At 55.5% G+C, this 26,417-nt stretch overlaps 1 protein-coding gene across 1 annotated transcript in view; it reads left to right on the top strand.

The window, feature by feature from the left end:
* TMC3 (transmembrane channel like 3) overlaps window positions 1-24,458 on the top strand; it is a 36,797-nt gene extending 12,339 nt beyond the window's left edge. Inside the window, exons 6-22 of the mRNA XM_066240384.1 lie at window positions 1,519-1,617; window positions 1,718-1,860; window positions 2,753-2,900; window positions 4,178-4,221; window positions 4,776-4,923; window positions 6,972-7,081; window positions 10,293-10,371; window positions 11,666-11,911; window positions 12,994-13,122; window positions 13,373-13,440; window positions 14,458-14,586; window positions 16,168-16,278; window positions 17,239-17,364; window positions 17,914-17,992; window positions 19,129-19,171; window positions 21,007-21,292; window positions 22,047-24,458. Coding sequence (XP_066096481.1) covers window positions 1,519-1,617; window positions 1,718-1,860; window positions 2,753-2,900; window positions 4,178-4,221; window positions 4,776-4,923; window positions 6,972-7,081; window positions 10,293-10,371; window positions 11,666-11,911; window positions 12,994-13,122; window positions 13,373-13,440; window positions 14,458-14,586; window positions 16,168-16,278; window positions 17,239-17,364; window positions 17,914-17,992; window positions 19,129-19,171; window positions 21,007-21,292; window positions 22,047-22,881 — 2,823 coding nt within the window. The 3' untranslated portion in view covers window positions 22,882-24,458. The remainder of the gene's footprint in view (window positions 1-1,518; window positions 1,618-1,717; window positions 1,861-2,752; window positions 2,901-4,177; window positions 4,222-4,775; window positions 4,924-6,971; window positions 7,082-10,292; window positions 10,372-11,665; window positions 11,912-12,993; window positions 13,123-13,372; window positions 13,441-14,457; window positions 14,587-16,167; window positions 16,279-17,238; window positions 17,365-17,913; window positions 17,993-19,128; window positions 19,172-21,006; window positions 21,293-22,046) is intronic.
* Window positions 24,459-26,417: the final 1,959 nt, after the last annotated feature.

Genomic DNA, 26,417 nt, shown 5'->3' with positions numbered 1-26,417 from the left:
GCGACCATCTGCTTCTCCACCCTTTCCCCTCTCGCTTCTCTCTCTCTCTCTCTCTGTCTCCCTCCCTTCTCTCTCTCTTCTCTTTCTGTCTTCTCTTCCCCTTCTGTAGCCATGGCTCAGATGGGGCAAGTTGGCCCTGGGCACTGAGGATGACTCCATGGCCTCATCTCTGATGCTAAAATAGCTCAGTTACTGAGCAACGAAACAACACCCCAGATGGGCAGAGTATTGCCAGGGCGAGGGTTTGCCAGATGGATCCTAGTTAGGGTATATGCGAAAGTCTATCTCTCTGCTTCCCCACTTCTTACTTAAGAAAAAAATTAAGAAGATAAACCCTTAGAAAAATCCTTGAAATTCTCAAAACTATGTCACGTAAAAAAAGATACACAAAATTGTGTATCTTTTTTTAGAGATGAATAGTGCCATTGGTTAATAAGCACCCTTAGAGCACTACCATAAAGCAACCGCTGTCGATGTCCTTGTGGGGAGGGTGATCGTGCGTCAGACCAGGCGGCACACATTGTCCTGTAAGGGGCCACATAGGAAGTGTGCTAGGCTTTGTGGGCCTGACAGCTTCTGTCACAACTCCAATCTACCGTGTTGTACAAAAGCAGCCACAGAGAACACACACACACACTAACGAGTGTGGCCATGCCCTTGTCCAGATACTGAGGTTGAGCTCTGTGTCATCCTGATGTGTCACAAAATACTGTTCTTCTCATGATTTTTTCCTAACCACTTAAAAAGGCAGAACTCAGCTCACAGGCCATACACAAACAGGCGAGGAGCTGGATGTGGCCTGTGGGCCAGCCCCCATTAAAATAAAACCTATTTCTGACCCTGGCCGGTTGGCTCAGCAGTAGAGCATCGACCCAGCATGTGGAAGTCCTGGGTTTGATTCCCGGCCAGGGCACACAGGAGAAGTGCCCATCTGCTTCTCCACCCCTCCCCCTCTCCTTTCTCTCTGTCTCTCTCTTCCCCTCCCGCAGCCAAAGCTCCATTGGAGCAAAGTTGGCCTGGGCACTGAGGATGGCTCCATGACCTCTGCCTCAGGTGCTAGAATGGCTCTGGTTGCAGTGGAGCAATGCCCCAGAGGGGCCAAGCTGGGTGGATCTCGGTCAGGCGCATGAGGGAGTCTGTCTGCCCCCCCCCCTGCTTCTCACTTTGGAAAAATACAAAAAAAAAAATCTATTTCTGAACTAAACTTCATCCTCAAAAAGTAGATGAAAAAAAAGTAAAGGGAGCCATTTCCCAAGCCATTTGGGAAACCCAGTGACCTCAACAGCTCACCAGTAGAAGCCACGTCCAGCCCAGAGACAGGACATCCAGGCAGGCCCTGAGTGGGCACAAGGAAAATCTGGCCACTGTGACTAATTTTCTGTCAGTGAAGAGCAAGCAAAAGCCCACCCCTCGAGACCTCTTCCATGTAGCCCCTCTCGGCACGTGGAGGTCAGCCGCCCCTCTCCTTCCGGCCCCTCCCACCAGAGCACTATGTGATTCCCTGTGCTCTCTCCCCAGCTCATTGCAGGCCAGCCCTTTGGAAGTACAGCCAGCAAGAGCATCCCCAAGGTGCATGAGGCATCGGCCCAAGACCTGGACACCGTCTGGTCCCTGGGGGTGAGGCTCGGCCGGCCACATGCCCGTCCAGAAAGAGGGAGGGAGCGACCACAGTTCCGGGCCCTGGGCTTCAGCGCTGACCCGAGCGCTGTCTTCGCAGGGTTACCTCCAGTACTCCGTCCTCTTCTACGGCTACTACAGCCGGGAGCGGAGGATCGGGAGAGCGGGCTACCGGCTGCCCTTGGCGTACTTCCTGGTGGGGATGGCCGTGTTCGCTTACAGCTTCATCGTCCTCTTGAAAAAGTATGGCTGCTCAGTTTCTCAAAATGTGCGCTAGGGGTGATGTGTGAGGTCTCGTGATCTCATCAGTAACCCCCATAAAGTTAAGGTGTCACTGTACCCATTGCACAGATGAGACCAACGCAGAAAGGGATGCTGATTTTAACTAACACTCACTGAATGCTTGCCGCTCTCTGCCAGGTTCTGTGTTGCCTCTGGAAAGACCAGAATCATATGGACTTTAGCAGTTCTTGTAGTTTTTGTTTGTTTGTTTTTTAATTAAGTAAGAGCAGGGGAGGCAGAGAGACAGACTCCTGCATGTGCCCTGACAGGGATCCACCCAGCAAGCCCCCTGAGGCAAGATGCTCTGCCCATCTGGGGCATTGCTCCATTGCTCAGCAACTGAGCTATTTTTGGCACCTGAGCCAGAGGCCACAGAGCCATCCTCAGTGCCAGGGGCCAACTCACTCAAATCAATTGAGACATGGCTGTGAGAGAGGAGAGAGAGAGAAGGGGGAATGGGGGTGGGAAAGCAGATGGTTGCTTTTCCTGTGTGTCTTGACCAGAAGTTCAACTTGGGACATCCACATGCTGGGCTGATACTCTACCACTGAGCAAACTGACCATGGCCAGTTCTTGTAGTTTTGGACAGTAGTGGGTAGAGTTACCCTCAGTGGGTCCCCTCCTGTGGCCACACACCATCAGTGACCTCCTGGCTACCATGGTGGTGGAATCTCTTGTCAAATAGCATCACCCAACAACAGGCATTGCCATTTCTGCACTGTTCAAAGGGGACACCGTGGGGCTGAATCCGTGGTGCTGTGACTCACACAGTGGCTCGTGTGGACACAGCAGCCCCGAGGGCTGAGCCTGTTCCTACGCTGCCCTCGATGGCCCAGGTGGTCCTGTTTTGTAGGATGGCGAAGAACTCCCGCACGAGCCTTGCCAGTGCCTCCAGGGACCACTACACCTTCTGCTGGCGCGTGTTCTGTGCCTGGGACTACCTCATTGGGAACCCGGAGGCTGCGGAGAGCAAAGCCGCTGCCATCGTGAACAGCATCAGGGTGAGTCAGGCCCACACAGGTGGCCGAGGGCGGGGCCTGGAGTCTGGGCTCTTCAGACCACAGCCTGGACTCTGAGAGCTGCAGGCCCTCTGCCAGACATCAGGTAGACCAGGACAGCCAAAGGGAGGTGATGTGCCTCCCACCTGCCCTACCATTTAACCAAGTACAGAAAGGAAATATTCTCTTCATTCTAATTTTTGTATTGCATCTTTCTGAAATTTCAATCTGTGTGGTTTTTTTGATAATTTGCATAATGGATTGCCACCATATTGCACATAGAGAAATTGTAAATGAATAGGCACGTATATGTGGGGGATATAAGCTATGAGTATGAACTTAGGAAACAGTGCAATTAGTCTGACCAGGCGGTGGTGCAGTTGATAGAGCATTGGCTTGGAATGCTAAAGACCCAGGTTTAGAGACCCGAGGTCACCGGTTTGAACACGGGTTGCTGGCTTGAGCGTGTGATCATAGACGTGACCCCAGGTCACTGGCTTGAGCCCAAAAGTCACTGGCTTGAAGCCCAAGGTCACTGACTTGAGCCTAAGGTTGTTGGCTTGAGCAAGGGGTCACTGGCTTTGCTGGAGCCCCATGGTCAAGGCACATATGAGAAAGCATTCAATGAACAACTAAGGTGTCACAATGAAGAATTGGTGCTTTTCATCTCTCTCCCTTCCTGTATGTCTGTCCCTGTCTCTCTCTCTCTCTCTCTCTCTCGGAAAGAAAGAAAGGAAGGAAGGAAGGAAGGAAGGAAGGAAGGAAGGAAGGAAGGAAGGAAGGAAGGAAAGAGAGAGGGAGAAAGAAAGAAAAAGACAGAGCAGGAAAGAAAGAAAAAGAAAGAAGGAAAGAAAGAGGGAAAGAAAAGAAAAAGAGAAAGAAAAGAAAGAAGGAAGGAAGGGAGGGAGGAAAGGGAAAGAGAGAGAAGGGGGAAGGAAGGAAGGAGGGAGGGAGGGAGGGAGGGAGGGAGGGAGGGAGGGAGGGAGGGAGGAAGAGAAAGGAGAGAGAAAACAGTGCAATTAAAGCCTTCAGAGACCAGGGTCCACCGAACAAGCAGGCACCACAGTGTGCCCCCTTTTGATCACTTCACACAACTAATTTCCTCTCCCATCTCTTCCTCCCGAGCTCCAATATCCATTTTCCACCTATTATTATATAAAACATTGATGTCAGTAGACACTTGAAGGCATGGTATAAGTCACTGGATAAGTAATTTCTGAGCATAAAATACACCCAAAGAGTTTTAATTGATGACAGTGCCTTCTGTGTCCTTCCCGAAGGAGGCGATCCTGGAGGAGCACGAGAAGCGGAAAAGCAAAAACCTGTATGTATGAGGCCCGCGCAGAGCGCATTGAGACGCCGGCTTAGTGAGGCGCAGAAACCGCCAGATTGCTCCATCCAACTCCCACACTCTGTCGGGCAGCTCGTCTTCTCCTTAGAATCAGTCCTTCCAGTAAAGTGATGTGGCGAACCCCATAATTTTCACTACCATCATCTGGGCATGCTTCCCTCCTCCCTGGGCCCAGCTCAGGGGCAGAGGGCTAGAGCTGACCAGCTTCCTGTTCTTTTATGTTCTTTTAGTTTGATAGTAAAACTAGCACCACTTTCTAGTTTGCTAAATTCTACAACGACTAGTTGTATTTAACAATATTCCCCCCAAAGTCAGAGGACACAAATTGTAACAAATTCGTGTTGACGAGCCTTCCAAGGTGATTTCTCAGACCTGACGTTCTTCTCAGTGTGACTGATAACACGAAAGGGTTGTTCCAGGGAGGAAGGCAGTGTCCCCAAAGACAAACGTGTCTGCTCATCCGATATCCCCATGGCCCTTTAGCCCGTGGTGAGTGTTCCCGTCCTCGTGCCTGCCTCTCCCCACAGAGCAGTGACCATCTGCCTGAGGGTCGTTGCCAACATCCTGGTGCTTGTCTCACTGGCCGGGAGCATCTATCTCATCTACTTCGTGGTGGACCGGTCCCAGAAGCTGGAGCAGTCAAAGAAAGAGCTGACGCTCTGGGAGAAGAATGAGGTACCCACACAGAAGTTGCAGCCCTTGGCCCTGGCCAGTTGGCTCAGTGGTAGAGCATCAGCCCTGCATGAGGATGTTCTGGGTTTGATTTCCAGTCAGGGCACACAGAAGCAACTATCTGCTTCTCTCCCCTCCCCTTCCCTTTCTCTCTCTCTCTCTCTCTCTCTCTCTCTTTTTCTCTCTTTCTTCTCCTCCCATAGCCATGGCTCTATTGGTTCGAGCACATCAGCACTGGGCACTGAGGATGGCTCCATGGAGCCTCTGCCTCAGGCGCTAAATATAGCAGCTTGGTTGTGAACATGGCCCATGATGGGCAGAGCATTGGCCCCAGATGGGGTTACCAGATAGATACCAATTGGGATTCATGCAGGAGTCTGTCTCTCTATTTCCTCTATTTCTTTCTTCTATTGGAAAAGAAGAAAGAAAGAAAGAAAGTTGTGTCCCCTCCATCCCCATGGCGTTCCTTAGGTAGGTGAGCTAGAAATGCTGCCCAGACCACCCCAGGTCCCCTGTTCCGGAGCGGGTGCCACTGGGACTCGGAGCCAGCCTGGTGGCAACAGGCACGGCCAGACGTCACTGGTCTCAGGGGGGGGGAGATTTTGAGTCAAAAACAGCATCCGGCATTTGCATGCTCTTCACCTCTGACCCTTTCTTTGCCCGCTCTGCTTTTCTCGAGTGGTGTTTCCTCACGGACACGTTTCCAGAAACAGAGTCACCCGCAGAGCGACGCTCCGGCGGCGTTGCTGTCCCCTGGGCGTGTCAGCGCTGGGCCAGTGCTGCAGCGCTCACCGGGTGCCCGTGTTTCTAAACACAAATCATGCCTCCCAACCAGCTCCAACCAACAACTTAAGGAAAAAAAAAAAAAAAAAAAAGGAACCTTTTCCTCCATTTCTGTCCAAAGGAAGGTTCAGGACAATTACATAATTCTTTTTTTTTTTTGTATTTTTCTGAAGCTGGAAATGGGGAGAGACAGTCAGACAGACTCCCGCATGCGCCCGACCGGGATCCACCCGGCACGCCCACCAGGGGGCGACGCTCTGCCCCTCCGGGGCGTCACTCTGCCGCGACCAGAGCCACTCTAGCACCTGGGGCAGAGGCCAAGGAGCCATCCCCAGCGCCCAGGGCCATCTTTGCTCCAATGGAGCCTTGGCTGCGGGAGGGGAAGAGAGAGACAGAGAGGAAGGGGGGGGGGGGTGGAGAAGCAGATGGGCGCTTCTCCTGTGTGCCCTGGCCAGGAATCAAACCCGGGTCCCCCGCACGCCAGGCCGATGCTCTACTGCTGAGCCAACCGGCCAGGGCCACATAATTCTTCATGTTGGTGACAAGGCGGCTGTCCTGGGTGCCGGGTTCACTGCACCTGGAAAGACAGGGAGGCAGAAACAGCACAAAGCGCCCTGCCCCCACGTCTGTGCGCAGACACACATTGTCCCTGGGGTTTAAAGCCAGTGTGGAGGTGATTCGACACATCCCATTTTTTATCCTCAGGGCACGATCGGTTTTCAGTCCGAGATTACCTTAGGTAATCTTTCCCCATCCTTCTCTCCTTGTATGCCATTTAGGTGGGTTATGTTATTATGGGTTTGGGTGTGGATAGATAAATTTCTGAAAGATGTTGCCAGAATTCTCTCTCACTTTAGCTCATGCTCCACACACTGGCGAGTCTCCTGCATGCGCCACGGGTGCAGGGACCAAGGGCTGGGCCTGACTCTGACGTCAGTCTTCCTCGTACCGGTGACCATCAGTCACCTCTCAGCTGTCCCTTCTCTGCTCCTGAGAGTTGCAGGGGTTTCCGCCTCCCACCCAAGGTTGGGGAAATAAGCGTATAAAACCGTGGTCATTGGAAACTGGCGGGAGAGCTGGCACACGGCACACCTGGGTGTGTCCAGGCTGAGGAGAGACCCTTGACGGAGTAACCCGTGACGAGGTGGCCTTTTGCAGAAAGCTAATTAGTAGAGATTTGAGGGCAGCTTCCCACGTGAGGTCAGGCGTGAGGCGAGCAAGGCATGGCTGTGGCACCCGGGGCTTCACCTGTGGCGCTCTCTCGGCAGGTGAGCGTGGTGGTCTCGCTCGTGACCATGCTCGCGCCGTCAGCCTTCGACCTCATCGCCGCCTTGGAGATGTACCACCCGCGGACCACGCTGCGCTTCCAGCTGGCCAGGTACCGTGGCCTTGTGGGAAATGCTGCTGTGCCGCCCTGTGGTGGGAGCCCAGGTCCCTCGGGGGCCAGGCCTTGCTTCAGGCCCCCAGAAAACTCAGCACAGAACCTCTCCTGCAGATGCATCTCAAGATGAGCAGGGTGCACAGGAGAGAAGGGGGCAAGAGTCGGAGGAGGAGGCCGGGGGTCAGGGAGGAGGGGGCGTGAGGGAGGAGCTGACAGAAACAGCAGACACAGGAGGAAGAGGACCGAGATGACAGACGTATGCCCGGTCCCTCCCCACAGGGTCCCCGTGGACTGAGGTGAGAGAGACTCCCGTGCTTGTCTTGGCAAGAAGCCAACCAAAAGCTCTTATAATTTCTCAAACCACAAGCTCTCGGGTTCTGTGGCTAAGCCAGGGGGCACACAGGCTGGGCAGGGGTCCCGTGGGGTGAACGCAAACCTGAGAGACAGCAGGCCGGTTGGTCTGAGGGACATCCTGGGAGTCACCCACTGGGGTCAGAGCAGCCAGCACATGTCTGCCTGAGAAATCACTCCCTCTGGGCTGGTCTCCTCACACATAAATTCAACCAGTAGGTTTCAGGGAGGACGGCCGGATGGAACGTGGGCAGCAGGTGCCCTGCTGGGCCCTGCTTGCTTGTCCCGAGACCCCCAGGGCCATGTCTGTGTCACCGCATTGGCTCTCCGACACTGAGCACATTCTACAGGACAAGCTCCTGTGACCACTTGGGCGGGGTCGTGCCTCCTCAGTGGTCGGCAACTGTTTTCTCCAAAGGACTGGAGAGTAGCTCTTAGGTGTTATTATGGGTCGTGTGGTCTCTGTCGCACCTGCTGAAACTCTGAGGCTGCAGTAAGGAAGCGGCCACCAATCCACAACCTGTGACCGAAAGGCAGAGGCGGACTAAGCTCGGTTGAGGCCCCAGGAGCAAAAGAAAAAATATTGGGCTCCTTAAAAAAAAAGAGAGAGAGAGAGAGAGAGAGAGAGAGAGACGGGCAAAATAAAAAAATATATGTTAACCATATTTTTAAATAAATAGAAAAATATTATGTACTATTAATCTTAAAATTGCACATATGAAACCAAACTTGGTGTCATTAGAAAAAGGTAAAATAGGGGTTTTGCGGGGCCCTTCGGAAGTCGGGGCCCAGGAAGCGCGCCCGGTGTGCCCCGGCCGTGAAACCCACCTCTGCTGAAAGGTTACAGCCATCCCTTACCACTGTGTTTACAAAGACAGGGAGGCTAGGACTTGGCCTGGAGGCCGTCGTTCACCACCCTCTGAAACCGTCATTTCAGACCTTGAAAAGAGCAAGAGGCTTTGGAGGCCCCTCCGGGCAGGGCCTCAGTCTCGAGTCTCGGCCGGTTCTGTCCGTCTGGGAGCCTGGTCTCCCCACTCCGCCCGGTGTGCACCTGGGGGTGCAGGGCCACCCTGGGTCGAGTCTCGGCTGGTGCTGTCCGTCTGGGAGCCTGGTCTCCCCACTCCACCCGGTGTGCACCTGGGGGTACAGGGCCTCAGTCTCGAGTCTCGGCCGGTTCTGTCCATCTGGGAGCCTGGTCTCCCCACTCCGCCCGGTGTGCACCTGGGGGTGCAGGGCCGCCCTGGGTCGAGTCTCGGCCGGTGCTGTCCGTCTGGGAGCCTGGTCTCCCCACTCCGCCCGGTGTGCACCTGGGGGTGCAGGGCCGCCGACGCCTTCCTCTGCAGCCGGTGGTGGGCGGATCGATGCGGTTATTGCATTTGGTCTAATAGCAATCCTGTTACACAGATTGGCCTCGTTACTCATATTCAGAACTAGAGAAACGGAGGCATCGAGAGGCATGCCCAGAGGGCTCCTGTTGGTAACCAAGGCCAGACACATTATCCCAGCGCCATTCACTCACCATCATGCCGATGACCTCTCAGCGAAGTGACCAGAGCTCCAGGGCACAAGACAGCGGGGCCTCACTGCCTTCAGTTCTTCCTGAGCCGGTGTCCACCCAGCTGGCTGGGACTCTCGCCCCGTGCTAGGGACTGTGAGCACCCAGAAGGAGCGGTCTGAGCAGGATGCCGCAGGCAGGCCTTTCACAAGTGCTCAGGGAGCCCCAGCGCGGTCCCAGTGGGGCCTCACTGCCTTCAGTTCTTCCTGAGCCGGTGTCCACCCAGCTGGCTGGGGGTCCCGCCCTGTGCTAGGGACTGTGAGCACCCAGAAGGAGCGGTCTGAGCAGGACGCCGTAGGCAGGCCTTTCACAAGTGCTCAGGGAGCCCCAGCGTGGTCCCAGCGGGGGCCCAGGCTGCCCGCTCGCTGTCCCCCTGCGCTCTGCTCACGCCTGCGCACAGGTGGCCAGCTCTGCTCCTGAGGATGGAAGGGGGCTTTGGGGTGGGTGGGCCTCTCACAGTTTCCGTTTGGAGTCTCCTGCACCGTCGAGCTGCTTTCTCTGTTCCCTGAACTGGCTGTGGTTTTCTGGTCCTCAGCGTGCCAGCCGCTGTCCCTGGGAGGTCTGTGTAACCTGCCATTTTCCCGCCTCGTCGCGTTTTTACAGAAGGTGTCTGTCTGATAAGAGTTAAGACTGCATCTTGGGAAATTCCAGGATGTGTTTCCAAAGCCTTCCAGCCCAGGGGAAGCTGGGATCACGACTCTGATCGTGGGCTGATCCAGGCAGCTGCTGGCAGGTCCTGTCCACTCAGCGGGGCCCCCAGTGCAGCTGCGCCCACAGCCCTTGCAGCCGTGGCCCCTCGGTGTGCTGACGGGGTCAGCCTGCTTTGCAGAGCTGCCCACCGAGCTCCGGCCTCTTTCTGACTGTACGAACCTGAGCAGGTCACCGAGCCTCCCCACCTTTCAGCTTCTTGTCCCCCAGTGGGCTTTAGAATGCTGAGTACCACACAGAGCCAGGGAATCAAACAAGATAATGTTTTGAAAATCACTTTATAAACCAGAAAGCATGACACAAGCACATGTAGGATCAGCACTTGCTAAGTTCTCACTCTGCCCACCCCGCCGACGGTGTGTGACCGCGGAGCCGGGGGCCGGGTCACGGGGCAGCCCCCCCTCAGGCCCCCTGCAGCAGGTGGATTCAGGAATTCTGTGTTTTATTACATACCCCCCCCCAACGTGGCTCTGAAGGAACTCGAGTGTGGCAGCCACTGTCTTAGCATTGCTGCGGTAGACACGTGTGTGTGGAGGCAGGTCAAGAACCGGGGACTTCTGTGGTCTTGTCTCTCAAGGGGGCTGTGCCTTTCAGGGTCCTTGTGCTGTACCTGGGGAACCTCTACAGCTTGATCATCGCGCTCCTGGACAAGGTCAACAGCATGAGCACCGAGGTGGGTGCTCGGCCCCGAGCAGGTGCCCGCCCGTCCACTGCCGCACACGCACACACACATACACACAGAGTCACGGGCACACACACACACACACACACAGAGTCACGGGCACACGCGCACACACATACACACAGAGTCACGGGCACACACACACACACACACACATACACACAGAGTCACGGGCACACACACACACACATACACACAGAGTCACGGGCACACACACACACACACACATACAGAGTCACGGGCACACACACGGACACACCCAGACAGACACACAGATACACAGTCTCTCACACACACACACACACACACACACACACACACACACACACACACCAGGCCCTCCTCCTCACTGTCAGCATCACTGCTTACACACACTCCCTGCGTCCCATTCAGAACTCCCCTCACTGAGGCCCCCCCACCCCCCCCACCCCCCGTGAGGTGAGGAGAGCAGTGCCATCTGCAGGCTTCTGGGGGCGAGAGACAGCGCTGGAAGTGCGCTAACTTGGGTCTTCTGATGACGGGTCCCTTTCTCCTGCCCCATGTCATTGAACTCCACCAGGAGAAGCAATCAACAGCTAGGCACAGGGGGTCCCAGGACGAGTGGCTGTGAGAACTTTTAGAAAAGTGGGAGGAAATGAACATTTCAGAGTAGACCCACTGTCCCATCCCAGTGGAGGGGTTCACTCCCAGCTCTGGGCCCGGAAGCTCCTTCTAAACCCGCCCCTCCCGTGCGGATGTCCCATGTGGTGGGGGTGGGGAGGCAGGGCAGGGAGGGGGGTCTCAGGGCTGTTTGCTGCACTAGCATTTAGTCCTGGGGTTTCCGGGGCAGAAGAGGCGACAGTCACAGTTCCACGTTCGGCTGAGATGTTGCACAGACTGGGTCCTGACCCACTGACTAGCAGCGTGACCTCAGGAAGTTTGGCTGAGCCTCTGTCCCCTTGTCAGTGACACAGGGCAGTCATTCTTGCCTGACATGCTTGTGAGGACTAGATGCTGTGACATGAATTAACCTCAGGCGACTGCTAGGAACCAGTCAGTACTCTCCTCCCGGCTCTGTGTCCCGTCACGGCCAGCTCTCTAGTCAGGCGGCTCTGCCAAGCTGGAGGCAGAGAGAGACGGGGACAGGCAGACAGATCGTCCCTGAGCAGTGCAGGGATGTCCTTGGGACCCACGACGGGTTCTGACTTACAAACACAAGGACGACCTTTTTCTCTTTCTTCCCTCCTTCCCTCTCTCCTTCCCTCCCTCCTTCCCTCCCTCCCTTCTTTCTTCCCTCCCTCCACAGGAAGCTGCTCCCCAAAATAGCACAAGCCACTGGCTAGAGGCCACCATCTTCTTTGCCACGAGGGCAGCCCCTGAAGAAGAGAAATGGTCCCCTCCGGGGTCGGGGACGGGGCTTGGGAGAAACAGCACGTGGGCCCCGGCCCTGGCCGGCATCCCGGCTTACTCGTCCACGCTCTCAGAGGCCAACCAGACTGCCGTCTCCAGCCAGAGCCTGCAAGGCCAGTGCTGGGAGACCTACGTCGGGCAGGTGAGTTCCTCTCTCCCGTCCTGTGACTCTAACAGCTGTCTGAAGTGTCATTGTCCGTATTCATAGAAGAGAAAAATAAGGTTCAGTGACTGTTTCGGGTTTTCTCGGTCTCAAAATGAATAATAACGATCAAAGATTCACATAGCATTGCCTATGGGCTGGTCCTGTTCTAAGTGCTAGTCCTTGTAAAAAATCCTGTTATCATCATCTTTATAGGCACAGGTGGGGGAACTGAGGCACAAGAGGTTAAGTAAGTGGTCCAAGGACACAGCACAGGCCCGACCAGGCACCTGCTCCAAGCTCTGCGCTCCCGACCGGTCCTCCGCCTATAATTTGCTCACGGAGAATCTCAGCCCTGAGGCGTTAGCTCCTGAAATAACCACAGGCCTCAGTAGCCCCCTGCAGCTCAGGCAGAGCCACAGGCCTTAGACTCTCTCCTGCTTTGGGGCACTGCCAGCGTGGTTGTCAAAATTCAAATGAGCAAGCGCTGAACACCGTTATGTGCTAGGAATGATGAGAGGGCCCAGGGCCTGCAGCCCATGGGAATGAACTCCCAGAGACGCTGAAGGTGGAGCTGGCAGGGCTGGGCAGGGCAGGGCTGGGCAGGGCAGGGCTGGGCTGGACTGGGCAGAGCCTGGCTGAGCAGGGCAGGGCTGGGCAGGGCAGGACAGGACAAGGCTTGGCAGGGTTGGGCAGGGTTGGGCAGGGCAGGGCAGGGCTGGACAGGGCAGGACAGGACAAGGCTTGGCAGGGTTGGGCAGGACTGGACTGGGCAGGGCTGGACAGGACAAGGCAGGGCTGGGCAGGGCAGGACTGGACTGGGCAGGGCTGGCAGGACAGGGAAGAGCTAGGCAGGGCTGGACAGGACTGGGCAGGGCTGGACAGGGCAGAGCTGGGAAGGGCTGGACAGGGCAGAGCTGGGCAGGGCTGGACAGGGCAGAGCTGGGAAGGGCTGGACAGGGCAGAGCTGGGCAGGGCTGGGCAGGGCAGGACTGGACTGGGCAGGACTGGGCAGGGCAGGACAGGGAAGGGCTGGGCAAGGCTGATCTGGGCACGGGACACCGAGGGCACCTGCATTTCAGGAGCTGCTGAAGCTGTCCATCATCGACATGCTCTTCACCGTGGCCAGCGTCCTGCTCATTGACTTCTTCCGGGGACTCTTCGTCCGGTACCTGAGTGACTGCTGGTGCTGGGACCTGGAGAGCAAGTTTGTGAGTGGGACACTGCGTCCCCTGGGGACATCGAGTGGGCCAGAGATGGGGTGGCCGAGGGAGAGTTCATGAGGGAGAGGGAGGGCGGGCAAAGCTGAGTCTCATCACACCTGTCTGCACCGTTTGCTGCGAGGGAGGCCGGCAGCGACCTCATATGTCCTAAGAGCACAAACCCCTCTATGTGGGCTGTAATGCCTGCTCTGTGCCGAGGAGGTAGGGACATATTTCCTAGATGTGTTTTCTCTTGTAGCCTGAATACGGGGAATTCAAAATCGCAGAGAACGTGCTGCACTTAGTCTACAACCAAGGCATGATCTGGTAGGGGCCGCGGTGATGTCTCGCCTTTGTCACATGGTGTCCGGGCACAGGTGGTAGTCACTGAGTCTGGGTGGGATGTGACTGTCATAAACACATTCCTTGGGGCGGTCTAGTTCTCGCCACTTGACCCCAGACCCTCAGGGTATCTCAGTTTGGATGATACGAGGTCATCCACCCTTTTATTAGCAACACGGGTTTGGGTAAAACACCAGACCCAGCTTCCATGTCTAAACTTTGGATAGTTACCTCTTCCATCATGATCGTGGGAGATTAAACGAGCTAAAAGGTATGAAGTCCCCCAAAGGTAGGGTTGCTCCCCTGTTATTTAAATCCAGAAATCGGAAACTGTTCATCAGCCCTCACCAGAGATGTGAGAGCTGGCCCCAACCGCAGCTGTCTGCCATTCGCCGGGTCCTCAGAGGGGCACCCCCTTTGCAAAGTGTGGACAGACGAGGAGGGTACTTTTTTTTTTTTTTTAAAGCTGGAAACGGGGAGAGACAGTCAGACAGACTCCCGCATGCGCCAGACCAGGATCCACCCGGCACGCCCACCAGGGGCGAGGCTCTGCCCACCAGGGGGCGATGCTCTGCCCCTCCGGGGCGTCGCTCTGCCGCGACCAGAGCCACTCTAGCGCCTGGGGCAGAGGCCAAGGAGCCATCCCCAGCGCCCGGGCCATCTTTGCTCCAATGGAGCCTTGGCTGCGGGAGGGGAAGAGAGAGACAGAGAGGAAGGGAGGGGGGTGGAGAAGCAAATGGGTGCTTCTCCTATGTGCCCTGGCCGGGAATCGAACCCAGGTCCCCCGCACACCAGGCCGACGCTCTACCGCTGAGCCAACCGGCCAGGGCAAGGAGGGTACTTTAAAACAGGGTCCCTACTCACCTGCAGAAGCGACTTGCTTTATCTGCAGAGAGTGGAGGGTTGGGTCTCACCCAGTTCTTTAAGCACAGGTGTGACCCCCCCGCCCCAGGGCTCAGGAGGAAGGGAACACATGCTCAGGGGCTTCCCTCTCGGTTCCAGGATGGGCTCCTTCTTCTCCCCGTGCCTCCCCGCCTTCAATGTCCTCAAACTGATCGGGCTCATGTACCTGAGGAGCTGGGCCGTGCTGACCTGCAATGTGCCCCACCAGCAGGTGTTCCGGGCGTCCAGGTCAGCAGAGCGAGGCCCGCTCCCCACAGAGAGCTCATTGCATTGCACCCGCCTGGTCCGGGGCACCCTCAGTGGTAGGCCGGGTGGGGGTGGGGGTGGGGGACTCTCAGTCCCGCCGGCGCTCCCATTCACTTCCCCCAGGAAGCAGCTGTTCAGGGCACCCCCGTTGGAATCAATCATTACACGTGTCTAAAATTTTTTTACGGAGGTTTAATGATCCGGTAGTAAGCACACCTGCATAAATACCCAGTTCAGTGAATAGTCACAAACTGAACAGCACGTAGATGGAGACAGCACAGGGACATCACTCAGATGCCCACGCAGCGAGGCCCAGTCACCACACCCCTCACAGCGTCCTTTGCTGTCCTTGTGTCGTGTCACGTGATGTGATCGCACACGCCAGGTGCTCTGACTTCCCCCCTCGGCACAGTGCCTGTGAGACTCACCGCCCTGAGGAAGTGCCCACGTCCTGATCCACACTGCTGCCAGTGAGCTCATGGGCGGTTCCAAGCTGTTAGCTGTGCGAATAATGCTCCTTGAACTTTCTTCTCAGTGTCTTTGTTGGGAAACACCGGAAGTGCGACCGCTGGGTCATGGGCCAGCGTCCACTCACACTCAGCCTACAGCACTGAAAAGGTTTCCCAGGTGGTCATGCTGTGGTCTGGGTGACCCACAGCAGGATAGGGGGTCTCAGTTGTCCTGCAACCTGGACAGCACTTGTTTTTTTCTTGTGTGTGTTTTTATTGTGGACAGTTTTGGTGGATTTATAACATGTTTTGAACACCCTAATTTAAGCTCATTGGTTTTATTTTGACATAGTAATTATTATGTGGGTCTCTATCAATGGGATTTCAAACAAATATCTAGTTAGATCTAGGTAGTATATATAGTATGTGTTAAAGACAGCTACAATGTATATATAGTAGATGTAAGTATCCATAGTAGAGAGAGAGAGATTTCACAAATTAGCACTCACCTCCTTGCTACATCTATGAGTGCTGATATTCCTTTTCTAGTTTAAGTAATTTTATTCAAGACTGACGGGGAGTGGGAGCCCCTACATTGATTGACCACTCATACTCCCCCCCAGAACTGCACTAGCATAGACTCAGGGCTTGATCCAGCAGCCAGAGGAAGCAGGGTAAGAGGCTGAGTACCAACCACATCCGAGTGAGAGAGTCAAGGTCATAAGCAATGGAATCCAGCCATCCTCAGACATAGCAGTGAGTTCAGCGCTGGGAGCAAGAGAGGAAACCGTTAGGTAAGGAGAAAGGTTCTGAGGGCTTTCCATGAATGAAGCTTACTACATGAAGACATGGGCTTGCCCCTCTCTGTCTGAGGTGGGTGGGCACGCAGCAGGTAGCGGGTCGGGCCGGGTGACCCATGAAGTCTCTTTGGCTCTGATTTCTAGTTCACTAAGCTGCCTGTGACCCTCTGGCAGCCTCTTCCTGGACAGTGATGGGTGGGCGCTTTCTCTGTTTGCAGAGTCGGGCTGTGGTCTCCGTGTCTGTTCCTGGGGCGTGCGGTCACTGGCGACTGGCCACAGAGTGCACCTAACAGGCAGCTGTCGATTCCCTGCAGATCCAACAACTTCTACCTGGCCATGCTGCTGTTCATGCTGTTCCTGTGCATGCTGCCCACCGTGTTCGCCATCGTCCGCTACAAGCCGTCTCTGCACTGCGGGCCCTTCAGGTGAGGGCGTGCCGGCGGGGCCACTCTGCCTGTGCCGAGTTGCCTTCTCCTCCGGCTCCCGGAGCGGGTGGGCAGCGCAGGACCAGAGGCGCACCCTGTCCTTGACAGCCAGCTGCCCTCTGGCACGGTCATCTCTGCGCCTCTTAAAGAGACACAGCCCATTCCGAATCAGAAAGGGCAACAGGCAACGGCAGTCCCCTGGGGTTAGAAAGAGGTGATCCTTGGTCAGTTTCCCCCCTCCAGGACTCAGGAAGCCTTTACTAAGAGATACTCCTGGTCACTCCTGCTTCTATATTATCTGATGTCAAGGCAGAAACCTCTGCAGTTACCTCCACTGAGCGCTTGAGTCTGTTGGGTTACAACATCTACTGAACATCTAGAGCAGGGGTCCCCAAACTACGGCCTGCGGGCCACATGTGGCCCCCTGAGGCCATTTATCCGGCCCCCGCTGCACTTCCGGAAGGTGCACCTCTTTCATTGGTGGTCAGTGAGAGGAGCACATTGACCATCTCATTAGCCAAAAGCAGGCCCATAGTTCCCATTGAAATACTGGTCAGTTTGTTGATTTAAATTTACTTGTTCTTTAAATATTGTATTTGTTCCCGTTTTGTTTTTTTACTTTAAAATAAGATATGTGCAGTGTGCATAGGGATTTGTTCATAGTTTTTTTTATAGTCCGGCCCTCCAACGGTCTGAGGGACAGTGAACTGGCCCCCTGTGTAAAAAGTTTGGAGACCCCTGCTCTAGAGTCTGGGTTTGTGCGCATCACTGAAACACACACTGTGATTACAGACCCACCTTCCAAGCTGCACCTTAACCAGATGCTGTTCCAGGGCAGCCGCCCTCCCAGCCACGCGGTACCACGTGTCTCGTGCCTTCAGGCACGCACTCTGGTGCCCTTACCGACTGGGGGTTGGTTGCGCTGTAGCCGACTCGGACTCCTGGCTCTCTTTCTTGCAGCGGGCAGGAGAAAATGTACGACATTGTGTCGGAAACCATCGAGAAGGATTTCCCCGCGTGGCTCAGCGCCGCGGCCGGGTACCTCAGCAGCCCCGTGGTGATCCTGCCGGCGGCACTGCTGCTCCTGTGAGTGCCCGCGCCCTCCCCGCCGGCTCCAGGCTTCGGCTTGTCTGGCCGACTAGCAAACACGGCTTCCCCAATAATTGGATAGATCAATGAGTTCATGCAGAAGTCACTTATGGGGCCTGAGGACCTAAGCAGGGGCTGTGACCAGGCCGCAGGTGTGGCACGTGGGCAATCACTGTGGCCCCTTGTCGGGGGCTGAATGCCAGTGTCTGCCGGTTCTCCAGAGGGTTAATCTCAGAAGGGAAGTTCCCACAACCTCTGAGCAGCGGCTACGTGCTTTGGGTTCAAGGGCGTGGCCCGCAGACCATAATGCCTCCCCCATGTCCACTCACTCTGTCCTTGTCACCGTTACCTGTGCACAGATCCAGGTCAGGAGAGGTGGCTGTGAAGAGCAAGACAAGGAAAGGGAGGCAGCCCCTTCCCAAGACTCATGGTTGAGAGCTGCTGACCTTTTGTCCTGGCGGGGGGTGGCCAGCTTCCTCCCCCACCCTCCCCAGCAGGGGCCACTGCAGCTGAAGTCACTGAGCGCCCTGTGCTCTTCTGTCCCAGCATGCTCCTCTACTACCTGCAGAGCATCGCGAGATCTCTGAAGCTCAGTAACCACCAGCTCAGGACGCAGATCCAGAACGCAAGTATCACCTCGTCTCTGCCATCCTGAGTGTGTGCGCCCCCTGGCAGGTCCCACCAGTAAGGGGACAGTAGTGAGGGCTTACAGCTTCAAACCACCACAACTTCTGGACACCTGGTAGGATGCAGGGCCACCCCTCTTCCCAGAGTCATGCCTAAGAATCCCCCCCAGGGACAGTGACAGCTCCCATTTGCCCCTAAACAAGCCCGCCTGTGTGTGTTTTGATGCCCTGAGCACTTCAGCGCCATCTTGTGGCCGTGCCAGGCACTCTGTAGTCAGGTTCTTCTGTGGGGGAGGGGAAGAGAAAGGACCCCTGGAATCTGTGTCAACGTGGCCATCTAAGCCCAAGGGCACTATTTGGACCCAAAGACCGCCTTTTGCCCATCTTTTAGGTTCTGGTGGTCCTTACCCTCTCTCCCATCTGGGCCTCAGACCGTGGCTGTCAGAACAGTCAAAGGGAGCCCAGCCCTCTCCAGTCAGTCCTTCCATGGTTTCCCCTCCTCCCCACACCCCAGCTGCTCCCCCAGGGCCAGCACCAGAGCGAGGCAGGTGAGGCACCAGGGTCCCAGGTCTGGGGAGGCACAAACTCTCAGGCTCACACCCGCCCTGTGCTCTCACAGCCCCAACAGCGCACAGCACCGTAAACACGGCCTTGGACGCCTCGCAGGCTTCTAGCCTGTCCCAGAACCCCAGGCCTTTTTTAGTCTTTCTTTAAAAACAACACAAATCCTCCCATACACATCAATTCATGTAAAGAAATAGCTCATTCCATACACAGTTGAAAAAGAAATGCATTTGGAGTGGCAAAGGGCATTTTTGCAGGAAGACATGTCTTCCATATTAGCGACCTACATTTGGTCCTCTGTGTCACTGGCGGAATCTCAGTGGTTGAGCCAATGGCTGAAGATAGAGCTTGCTGGGGATAAACTTCCGCTCTCGGGTCAGCGTTTATTCACCCAAGTTCACAGGCCTGAGTCCAGGGCACGCTGCCCCCGGGGGTAGTGTTCCGTCATGGTCAAAGGTGTGAGCCATGCGGCATCTGTCATTCCTCACCCCTCACCCCCCACCCAGAACAGGGTTTGTAACTGCTTCCTGCTAAATCCCAAACCAACATAGGATTATCATTTCTATTTTAGGCAAGATCTGAAGATAAGAAAAAGGTTGCCCAGATGGTCGAAGGTAAGGCTGAAGAAAAATGTGTGATGATGTCTCCATTGTTGGGCATTTAAACATAGAGCAGGCCCTGGCCGGTTGGCTCAGTGGTAGAGCGTCGGCCTGGCGTGCAGGGGACCCGGGTTCGATTCCCAGCCAGGGCACATAGGAGAAGCGCCCATTTGCTTCTCCACCCTCCCCTCCTTCCTCTCTGTCTCTCTCTTCCCCTCCCGCAGCCAAGGCTCCATTGGAGCAGGGATGGCCCGGGCGCTGGGGATGGCTCCTTGGCTTCTGCCCCAGGCGCTGGAGTGGCTCTGGTCGTGGTGGAGCGACGCCCCAGGGGGGCAGAGCATCGCCCCCTGGTGGGCAGAGCGTCGCCTCTGGTGGGCGTGCCGGGTGGATCCCAGTCGGGCGCATGCGGGAGTCTGTCTGACTGTCTCTCCCCGTTTCCAGCTTCAGAAAAATACAAAAAATAAAAATAAAAAAATAAAAATAAAAATAGAGCAGTTGAAGGTACATAACTATTAAAATTTCCTGAGAAAGTCTGGCTTCACTATTAACTAGGCACAATAAAATAATACCTAGGGATATAAATGTTCATTTAAATCTACAATTTTTACATTATACCCAGCCTTTGAGTAACCCCAAACGTGTCTGAAATCAGAAGGAAATTCTTGAAATAGGAGAGAAAGAGAGAGAAGTACACAGATCTGGAGAAAACCTGTAAGAACGTGTTTGTCTCGTTCATCTGGGTGCACGTCTTTCGGTGTCCTGCCTCCTCAGGCCTCTGTCCCAGTCCAGCCTCCCCGGTCAGGTCCTCTCTGTCCCCTCATGCAGGCCAGTAAGGACCCACACCCAGAGGACACACCCTCTCCTTCCATTGTCTCCACTGCACCTGGAGCTCAGAGGGAAAAGGAAAGACTCCCCAGAAACAGTCAGGAGTGGAGTCCGATGGCCTGCAGGGAGGAAGTGGCCAGGTCCAGCGCCGAGGAGATATGCTTCCCTGGAGACCACCAGTAGCTCAGAGGATGACCGGACATGAACACGGTGCCATCTGTATTCTCCCTCAGAAGAGGAAGGAGAATGAGACCCCGAAAGGGTCTGTGGGCTGACTCTTTTGTCTGCTTCACCTCTGAGCTAACTGGCAGGAGTCTGCTCCCCTGAGGGAGGATGTCTGAGTCAGAGCGTGAGGCCACGGTGACCCGCGCCTGTCTGCTGTGTGAAGTCGCTATGGAAAGAGACCGTAGCTCAGGCTCTTATTTTCCGCTGTTACTTCTCCAGGCAGCGTGAATAGGGTTAGTTCAGGTCATCTTCACAAACTAGGCTCTGCATGGGCTTCCTCGGGATAACAGTGGAATTGTCCAGTATCCACTTTCCAGCTCAAGACCACATGTTTTGTTTTCTTTTATTATTTTTTTGTCTTTGTTTTGTTTTTCAGAAGGCTCTATGAACTGTTTCTTAAAAAAACATTACCGCCATATAAGCTTTACTGTGTCCATTGTATAGAGAAGGGACCGGAGCCCACCACTGGGAACCGCCCACCACTGGGAACCGCCCACCACTGGGAACCGCCCACCACTGGGAACCGCCCACCACTGGGAACCGCCCACCACTGGGAACCGCCCACTCGGCCTCATGGGGGGTGCCCATTGATCACCTGCAAAGCCTGGGGGTTCCTGTGTTCCTCCCACACTCCCTTCCAGCTCCAGCTTTCTCTGAATTAGGACATGTTCGTTACCCATGGGTTCGGTGTATCTGCAAGTGACCACACTGTTTGCAGGCCCGACTGTGGGAAGTCATGACACTTGCAGCAGAAGCTCCCTGAACGTGCCCGCCCCTCACAGTGCCCCCTCTCCCTGCAGCCCGAATCCACACCCAGGAGGAAAGCACCAGGAGGCTGCCCAGGGACAGTGACCTCGGCAGCCAGCCATCCTTGACCCACGCAGGGACGCCCCAGAACAATGGCCATGTGGCCAGCTTGGACTCATCGAGCAGCAAGAGTGGCAGAGCAGAGACAGTCGCCCAACCCGTGCCCCTGAGTCCCCCATCAGGGCCCTGCAGCCCCGGCGTGGCTCTCCCCGGCGTGGCTCTCCCCGGCGTGGCTCTTCCCGGCATGTCCAGGTCCGGCCCAGAGCATGGCACCAACAGGTGAGTTCACCTGTATTATTGACGTGACCGTTTATGTTGTAGTTCTGGGCGGGCCAAGTTGTCAGCAAGACCACATCTGTGTCGAGATACTGTCCCCGTCATCTGCGTCGTGTGGGGTCAGTTGTTTGTCTCACACATGAGAGGGCCATGGAATCCACGCGATGCTCTCAACCATTAAATGCACACAGAGAATGCGAGTCGGTCGTGGATCACAGTGAACACAGTGTAGATAAAATACAAGGGGGCGGGGGTACCAGGTTGGATTTTTTGTTTAAAGACAATGACTAACCACCTGCAATCTTGCTGTACGAAGCTCTGTCTTCATGTCTCTATGGGGCCTCGACCAGGAAGAAGGGCCCCTGTAGGCCCAGCAGGCTCAGGGAGAGGTGACCGTGAAGCTGGACAGTGGTGTGGCAAAGGGTGAGGCGTGTGCTCCTGACATGCTCCCCCAGCGCCATTCCCACCGCGTGCTCCCGGCAAAGGGGCCCGTGCTGGCATACATTAGCAGAGCCCTCGGTGCCCATCCGAGAAACACACAGTCCCCTCATTACACTGAGGGCTCTGGGAATTCTGGCTGAGAAGAAACCCGTTCGGCCGTCCCCAGTGTCATGGGCGTGCAGTGAAAGGCACCCTAGAACACTGTGGAACCCGGTTCAGTGACAACTCCAAGCACTGCTATTCTGGCTGCCAGGGCTTGGACACTGTGAGCTCTGACCAAGCCGAGGCCATGAGCTTGACCCCCTCTGTCTCACAGGTATCCACGTGGTCCACGTGCAGCCACAGGCGACCGTCACAAGAACAGATCCGGCATACCTGTGACGTTTACAAAGCACATTGGAGATGTCCGCTCAGAAGCTCTTTCCCAGAAAGGCTTTGAGCACATCAGCCCCCGTCTCCCCAGACTGGGCGCCTCAGCCTTGGTGCCACACGCTCACAGGCCCCACGCCCCCAGATACTATCTCGTTAATGAACGTGACTCTCACAAAGAAGTTCGTCCAATACTCTGGCCAGAAGGGCATTTTCAGATCGATGCCTTATGGGACGTCGTGGAGATGGACCCCCGGAGCATGCGGAGCTGTGTGTCCCTGGCTCCGCCGCGGCGGGCTCGCTCTCCGCAGCTGAGTGAAGACGAGGAGGAGATGCTGAGTGGGCGGTCCCTGCATCCCCGCTCCCTGGCAGACCTGCATGGGGCTCCTCACTTTTGTGTCAGCGACAGGTCGGGAAGCCAGACCCTGGCTCCTGAGCACCAGGGACGAGGGCACTCCAAGTCTTGGAAGGACAGCTTTGATGGTCACCTGGATGGGCCGATGTATGTGCAGAAGAAGCCACGCACCCGGGCTCTCCAGCACCCACAGCACCCTCTGAGGTCCAGAGTCAAGCCCAAGGCCGAGCCATCCCCCACAGAGTCTGATTCCATGTCGGCGGCGTCCAGCAGTGACCCGCAGAACAGCAGCACTGACCAGTACCTCCAGGTCACCCACAGGCACGGCAAGGTCCCACGGGCCGCGGGCCGGGCCGGCAGGCGGAAGGCAGCATCGAAGCCAGAGCTGTCCATGAATCTAAATGACCTGGTTTGTTCACGCGTCTAGTGGATGCAGCTAGTGTTGCATTCACAGAGGTCAGAGGGCTCCTGGGGACCTGGTGTGGACGGACAGTGCCCCCTTCTGGAGAGCGAGGCCAAGTGTGCGTGGTGGGAGGCAGACCCATGGGGCGAGGCCCAGAGGGCCGGCTGCCCCACAGCACGGGGCCTTCATGGGCTCTCCTGGCGTCACATTGGGCCTCGTTTCAAAAACCCTCAGTCCTTTGCCTCCATCCAGGGTGACCATAGCCCCTGGCAAGCCTGCCAGCTCATGCCGGTGCAGAGGCCTCCCTGAGAAGGCTGTGCCTGTCCCGACCCTGAGAGCCCACCGTCTGTCCCGAAGCACTGCCTCCCAGCACAGCCCAGAAGCAAGGCGGCTGTCCTTGAAGTTACCACAGCGCTGACTTAGTTCGTGTGAGTAGTCAGGTTATCGACGACAGGAGTAGCTGGAATTTATCAAGAGCCGGCTCTGCTGCTTACCAGGCTCTGCGTCTGTACGAATGAGTCAGGACACCGAGTGGAGGGAGCAGAACCCGCAAGGTTTCTTGGTTCTTTAAACGGGGAAGGATGGGAGCCCGGCAGGCTTCAGGCTCAGTTGGATCCAGGACGTTGAGCACCCTCGGGATTCTGTCCTTCATCTCCCACTCTCCTTGTTTGCTGACTTCATTTTCTCCCCCGGCCAGCTGGCTTCCTCCAGGTGGTGGGTGGGGCGGGCGTTCACGGCCACAGGAAATCCCAGGCTTGCAGCAGCAGCAGCCACGAGGCCCGGGAGGCCTCCCTCCAGCTTCTTCTTCATGGCGAAGGCCCTCTTCATTGTCACTATGGGAAGTGGGCAGCAGGTAACCAGACGTGCACGCCACTTCTGTTTCTGTGACAACACTAGTCACTCTGTAAACTGTCTTTGAAGTTTCTGTCTCCTCCCCCTGACTGTGAGTGCCTTGGGGACAGGAGTACTGTTCATTGATCTGTGCATCCCCAGTAACTGAAACATCAAAGATGAGGCATGCTAGAATGCCACAGGGGCATCCCTTTCTGATTGAGGTGCCCCCGGGTGTCCAATGGCAAGGGTCTGGGGCCGTAGCATAGGGCTCACCAAGACACTGGGGGGGCTCTGTCAGGAGCGCAGGACCACAGGCACTGACAGCACAGGAGTGTGGCCAGTACACACCCAGTGCTGCATGTGTGTGTCACCTGTCGGTGCAGCACAGTCACGTGCACTCCAGCACTTAGGGGGCGGCTACTCTAAAACATGCTGAATAGTACCAAGGCTAGTTGACAAGTACTCACGTTATTCCTAGGAGCAGTAATAGTAGTGATAAAGTATTGCAGATATAATCCAAGTCCATGCTCATCCCCACACTTAGTGTCATTCCCCTCACACCACTACCAGGAGTTTGACGTGTGTCTGTGCCATCTGTCGTTCATAGTTACATCCGTGTGTGTGTGTGTGTGTGTGTGAATACAGAATATAGTGAATATAGGCGTCCATAGACCAATCTGTATCTTACTGAGAGAAGTACGTGTTCTGTACACATTTGTATGTCAGAGTCTGTTGAAGAAATACCTAGATCCAGCTCACTAACTATAATTGACGTGTAGCATTGCATCATACGAATAAAGTGCACAGTATTTATCCACTTGTTATTGAAGGACATTGAAATCACATCTACTTCTTTAGAGCTAAAAATTATGTGGCACTCAATATATGTATGTAGCTCCTGTTCATGTGCTGACACCACCTGAGAGGTGGGCGCTGGCACCCCGAGGGAGGACCCTTTGCTCCCAGGAGGTGGGCGTGTTCAGCCTCACCACCTGCTACTCTGATGGTCTCCAGGTGTCCAGACCCAACACAGACTCACTGTGCAGGCGACAGGAGGGCCATTTGCCTCTCAGCCTCACCAATACTTGATATTGCCCCACAATGTCACTTTTGCCAAGCCAGTCAGGGGGGAAAACACATTGCAAGTTATTTCAATCAACTCACATTTGTTGGGGCAGCACCCAGGCTGGGTGTTCCGTCCACAGTGGCCACCAGTGCTCGCCCTTCCCTAAGTTGCACAAGAGTAAGGAACATGTCTATGCTTTCAAAATGCCCTTGTGTAACTCCTGTCACAGACTTCCTCTGGCTTGTAGTCCACAGCGCGGGGAGATGGTGTGTGGGGAGACCAGTCAGAGGTCCACCAAGACTGTGAACCACGCTGTTAAACATGTCTCCTTAAAATGCCTGTAATGAACTCCAGGTCTCCGAGATCAGCACACACGCATCCATGAAATATAAAGAGTGACCTCCTCCTGATGAGGGTAGTCTAGTAAATATCTTGGTAACATAAGGATACCTCCTTCGGTCACTCCTTATGCTTCCAAATTGGCAGATGGCCGCCAACGTAGAGAAGAGTTTTTCTGCGCGTCCCTGGAGACTGACTGCCCTGGTCTGAGGGGTCCTCTTTCCTAGCTGCTCTGTGTGTGTGTTCTTGTGCTGGTCGCTTTTCTTTTCTTTTTTCTTTTTTTTTTTATTTACTCTTTGCCAGGTTCGTGGCAAACACTGCATGTCCTCAGGGGAAGGAGAAGGCAATAAACCTGAGCAAACATGTGCGGCAAACAGACGTGTGCCGGCACTGCGCTCACTGGCCAAGCGGCCTCGGGTGCCTTCCGTGAGCCTGGGGTTCCTAACCCGTGAAATGGGGAGTGTAGCGTCTCCCTCACAATGCCGGGGTGTCGTTGGGAGGGGTAAAGGGCATAGCATGAGTCCAGTGCTTAGAGAGTGGCTGGCAAGTAGCGTGTGGAGTGACAATTAGCTGTTGCTAAGTGAAGAATAAATAAACGTGTACATGCACTGCCCCCAGCACCCTGGGTGGACTAGCCACACCCAGTACTGGCCTGGGCTGACTGAGTCAGTGCGCATGCGGTTCCTCCTCCGGTCAGAGCAGAGCAGCAGAGCACAGGGCTCCATTATGGGGGTTTTACAGTTGGAGCACGGGTGCTTGGGCCCATCCCCTCCGTGGCCTGGGCGAGATCTGCCCCAGACTTGACGGGAGGGGCCCTGATCACTGGCACTGAACCGAGCCCAGGCATTCCTGCCCCCCCCTCACCCCCCCCCCCTCCCGCCAGCTCACGGCAGGTTGCAAAACAGGTAGCTGGGCGGCTGTGTGGGCGTCCCCACCCTCCTCTGCGCCAGCTACTCCTCTTTCCCATCCACCTTCAGAACCAGAACAGCCCAGAGGCCAGAGGCGAGCCCTAGGCTGCCCTGAGCTCCCCCGCCCCCTGCTGCCAGTCTGTCCTTACCTCTGGAGCAAACAGTGTGCTCCTTCAGGTAGTTCAGCCACCCAGGGCTTCCCATTTTCTGGCAAAGGCTCTTAAGAGTGCAAAAAACAATTGTAAACCCTCTCTCTCTCTATTCCAATAAACATAAGAATGCTTAAGTGGTGTCTAACAAAAGGCACCTTCTACAGCAGGAGTTACTTAGGAAATTCTAATGAACCCCTAGCCTGACAGGATCTGGATTTGCAGATTTATAGAAATACCCTACATTGATTTAAAAAAAAAATT

This window comes from Saccopteryx bilineata, chromosome 7 (assembly GCF_036850765.1).
Source record: "Saccopteryx bilineata isolate mSacBil1 chromosome 7, mSacBil1_pri_phased_curated, whole genome shotgun sequence".
In the NCBI taxonomy this organism is placed as follows: Eukaryota; Metazoa; Chordata; class Mammalia; order Chiroptera; family Emballonuridae; genus Saccopteryx; species Saccopteryx bilineata.
This window is presented reverse-complemented; position numbering and strand designations above follow the sequence as displayed.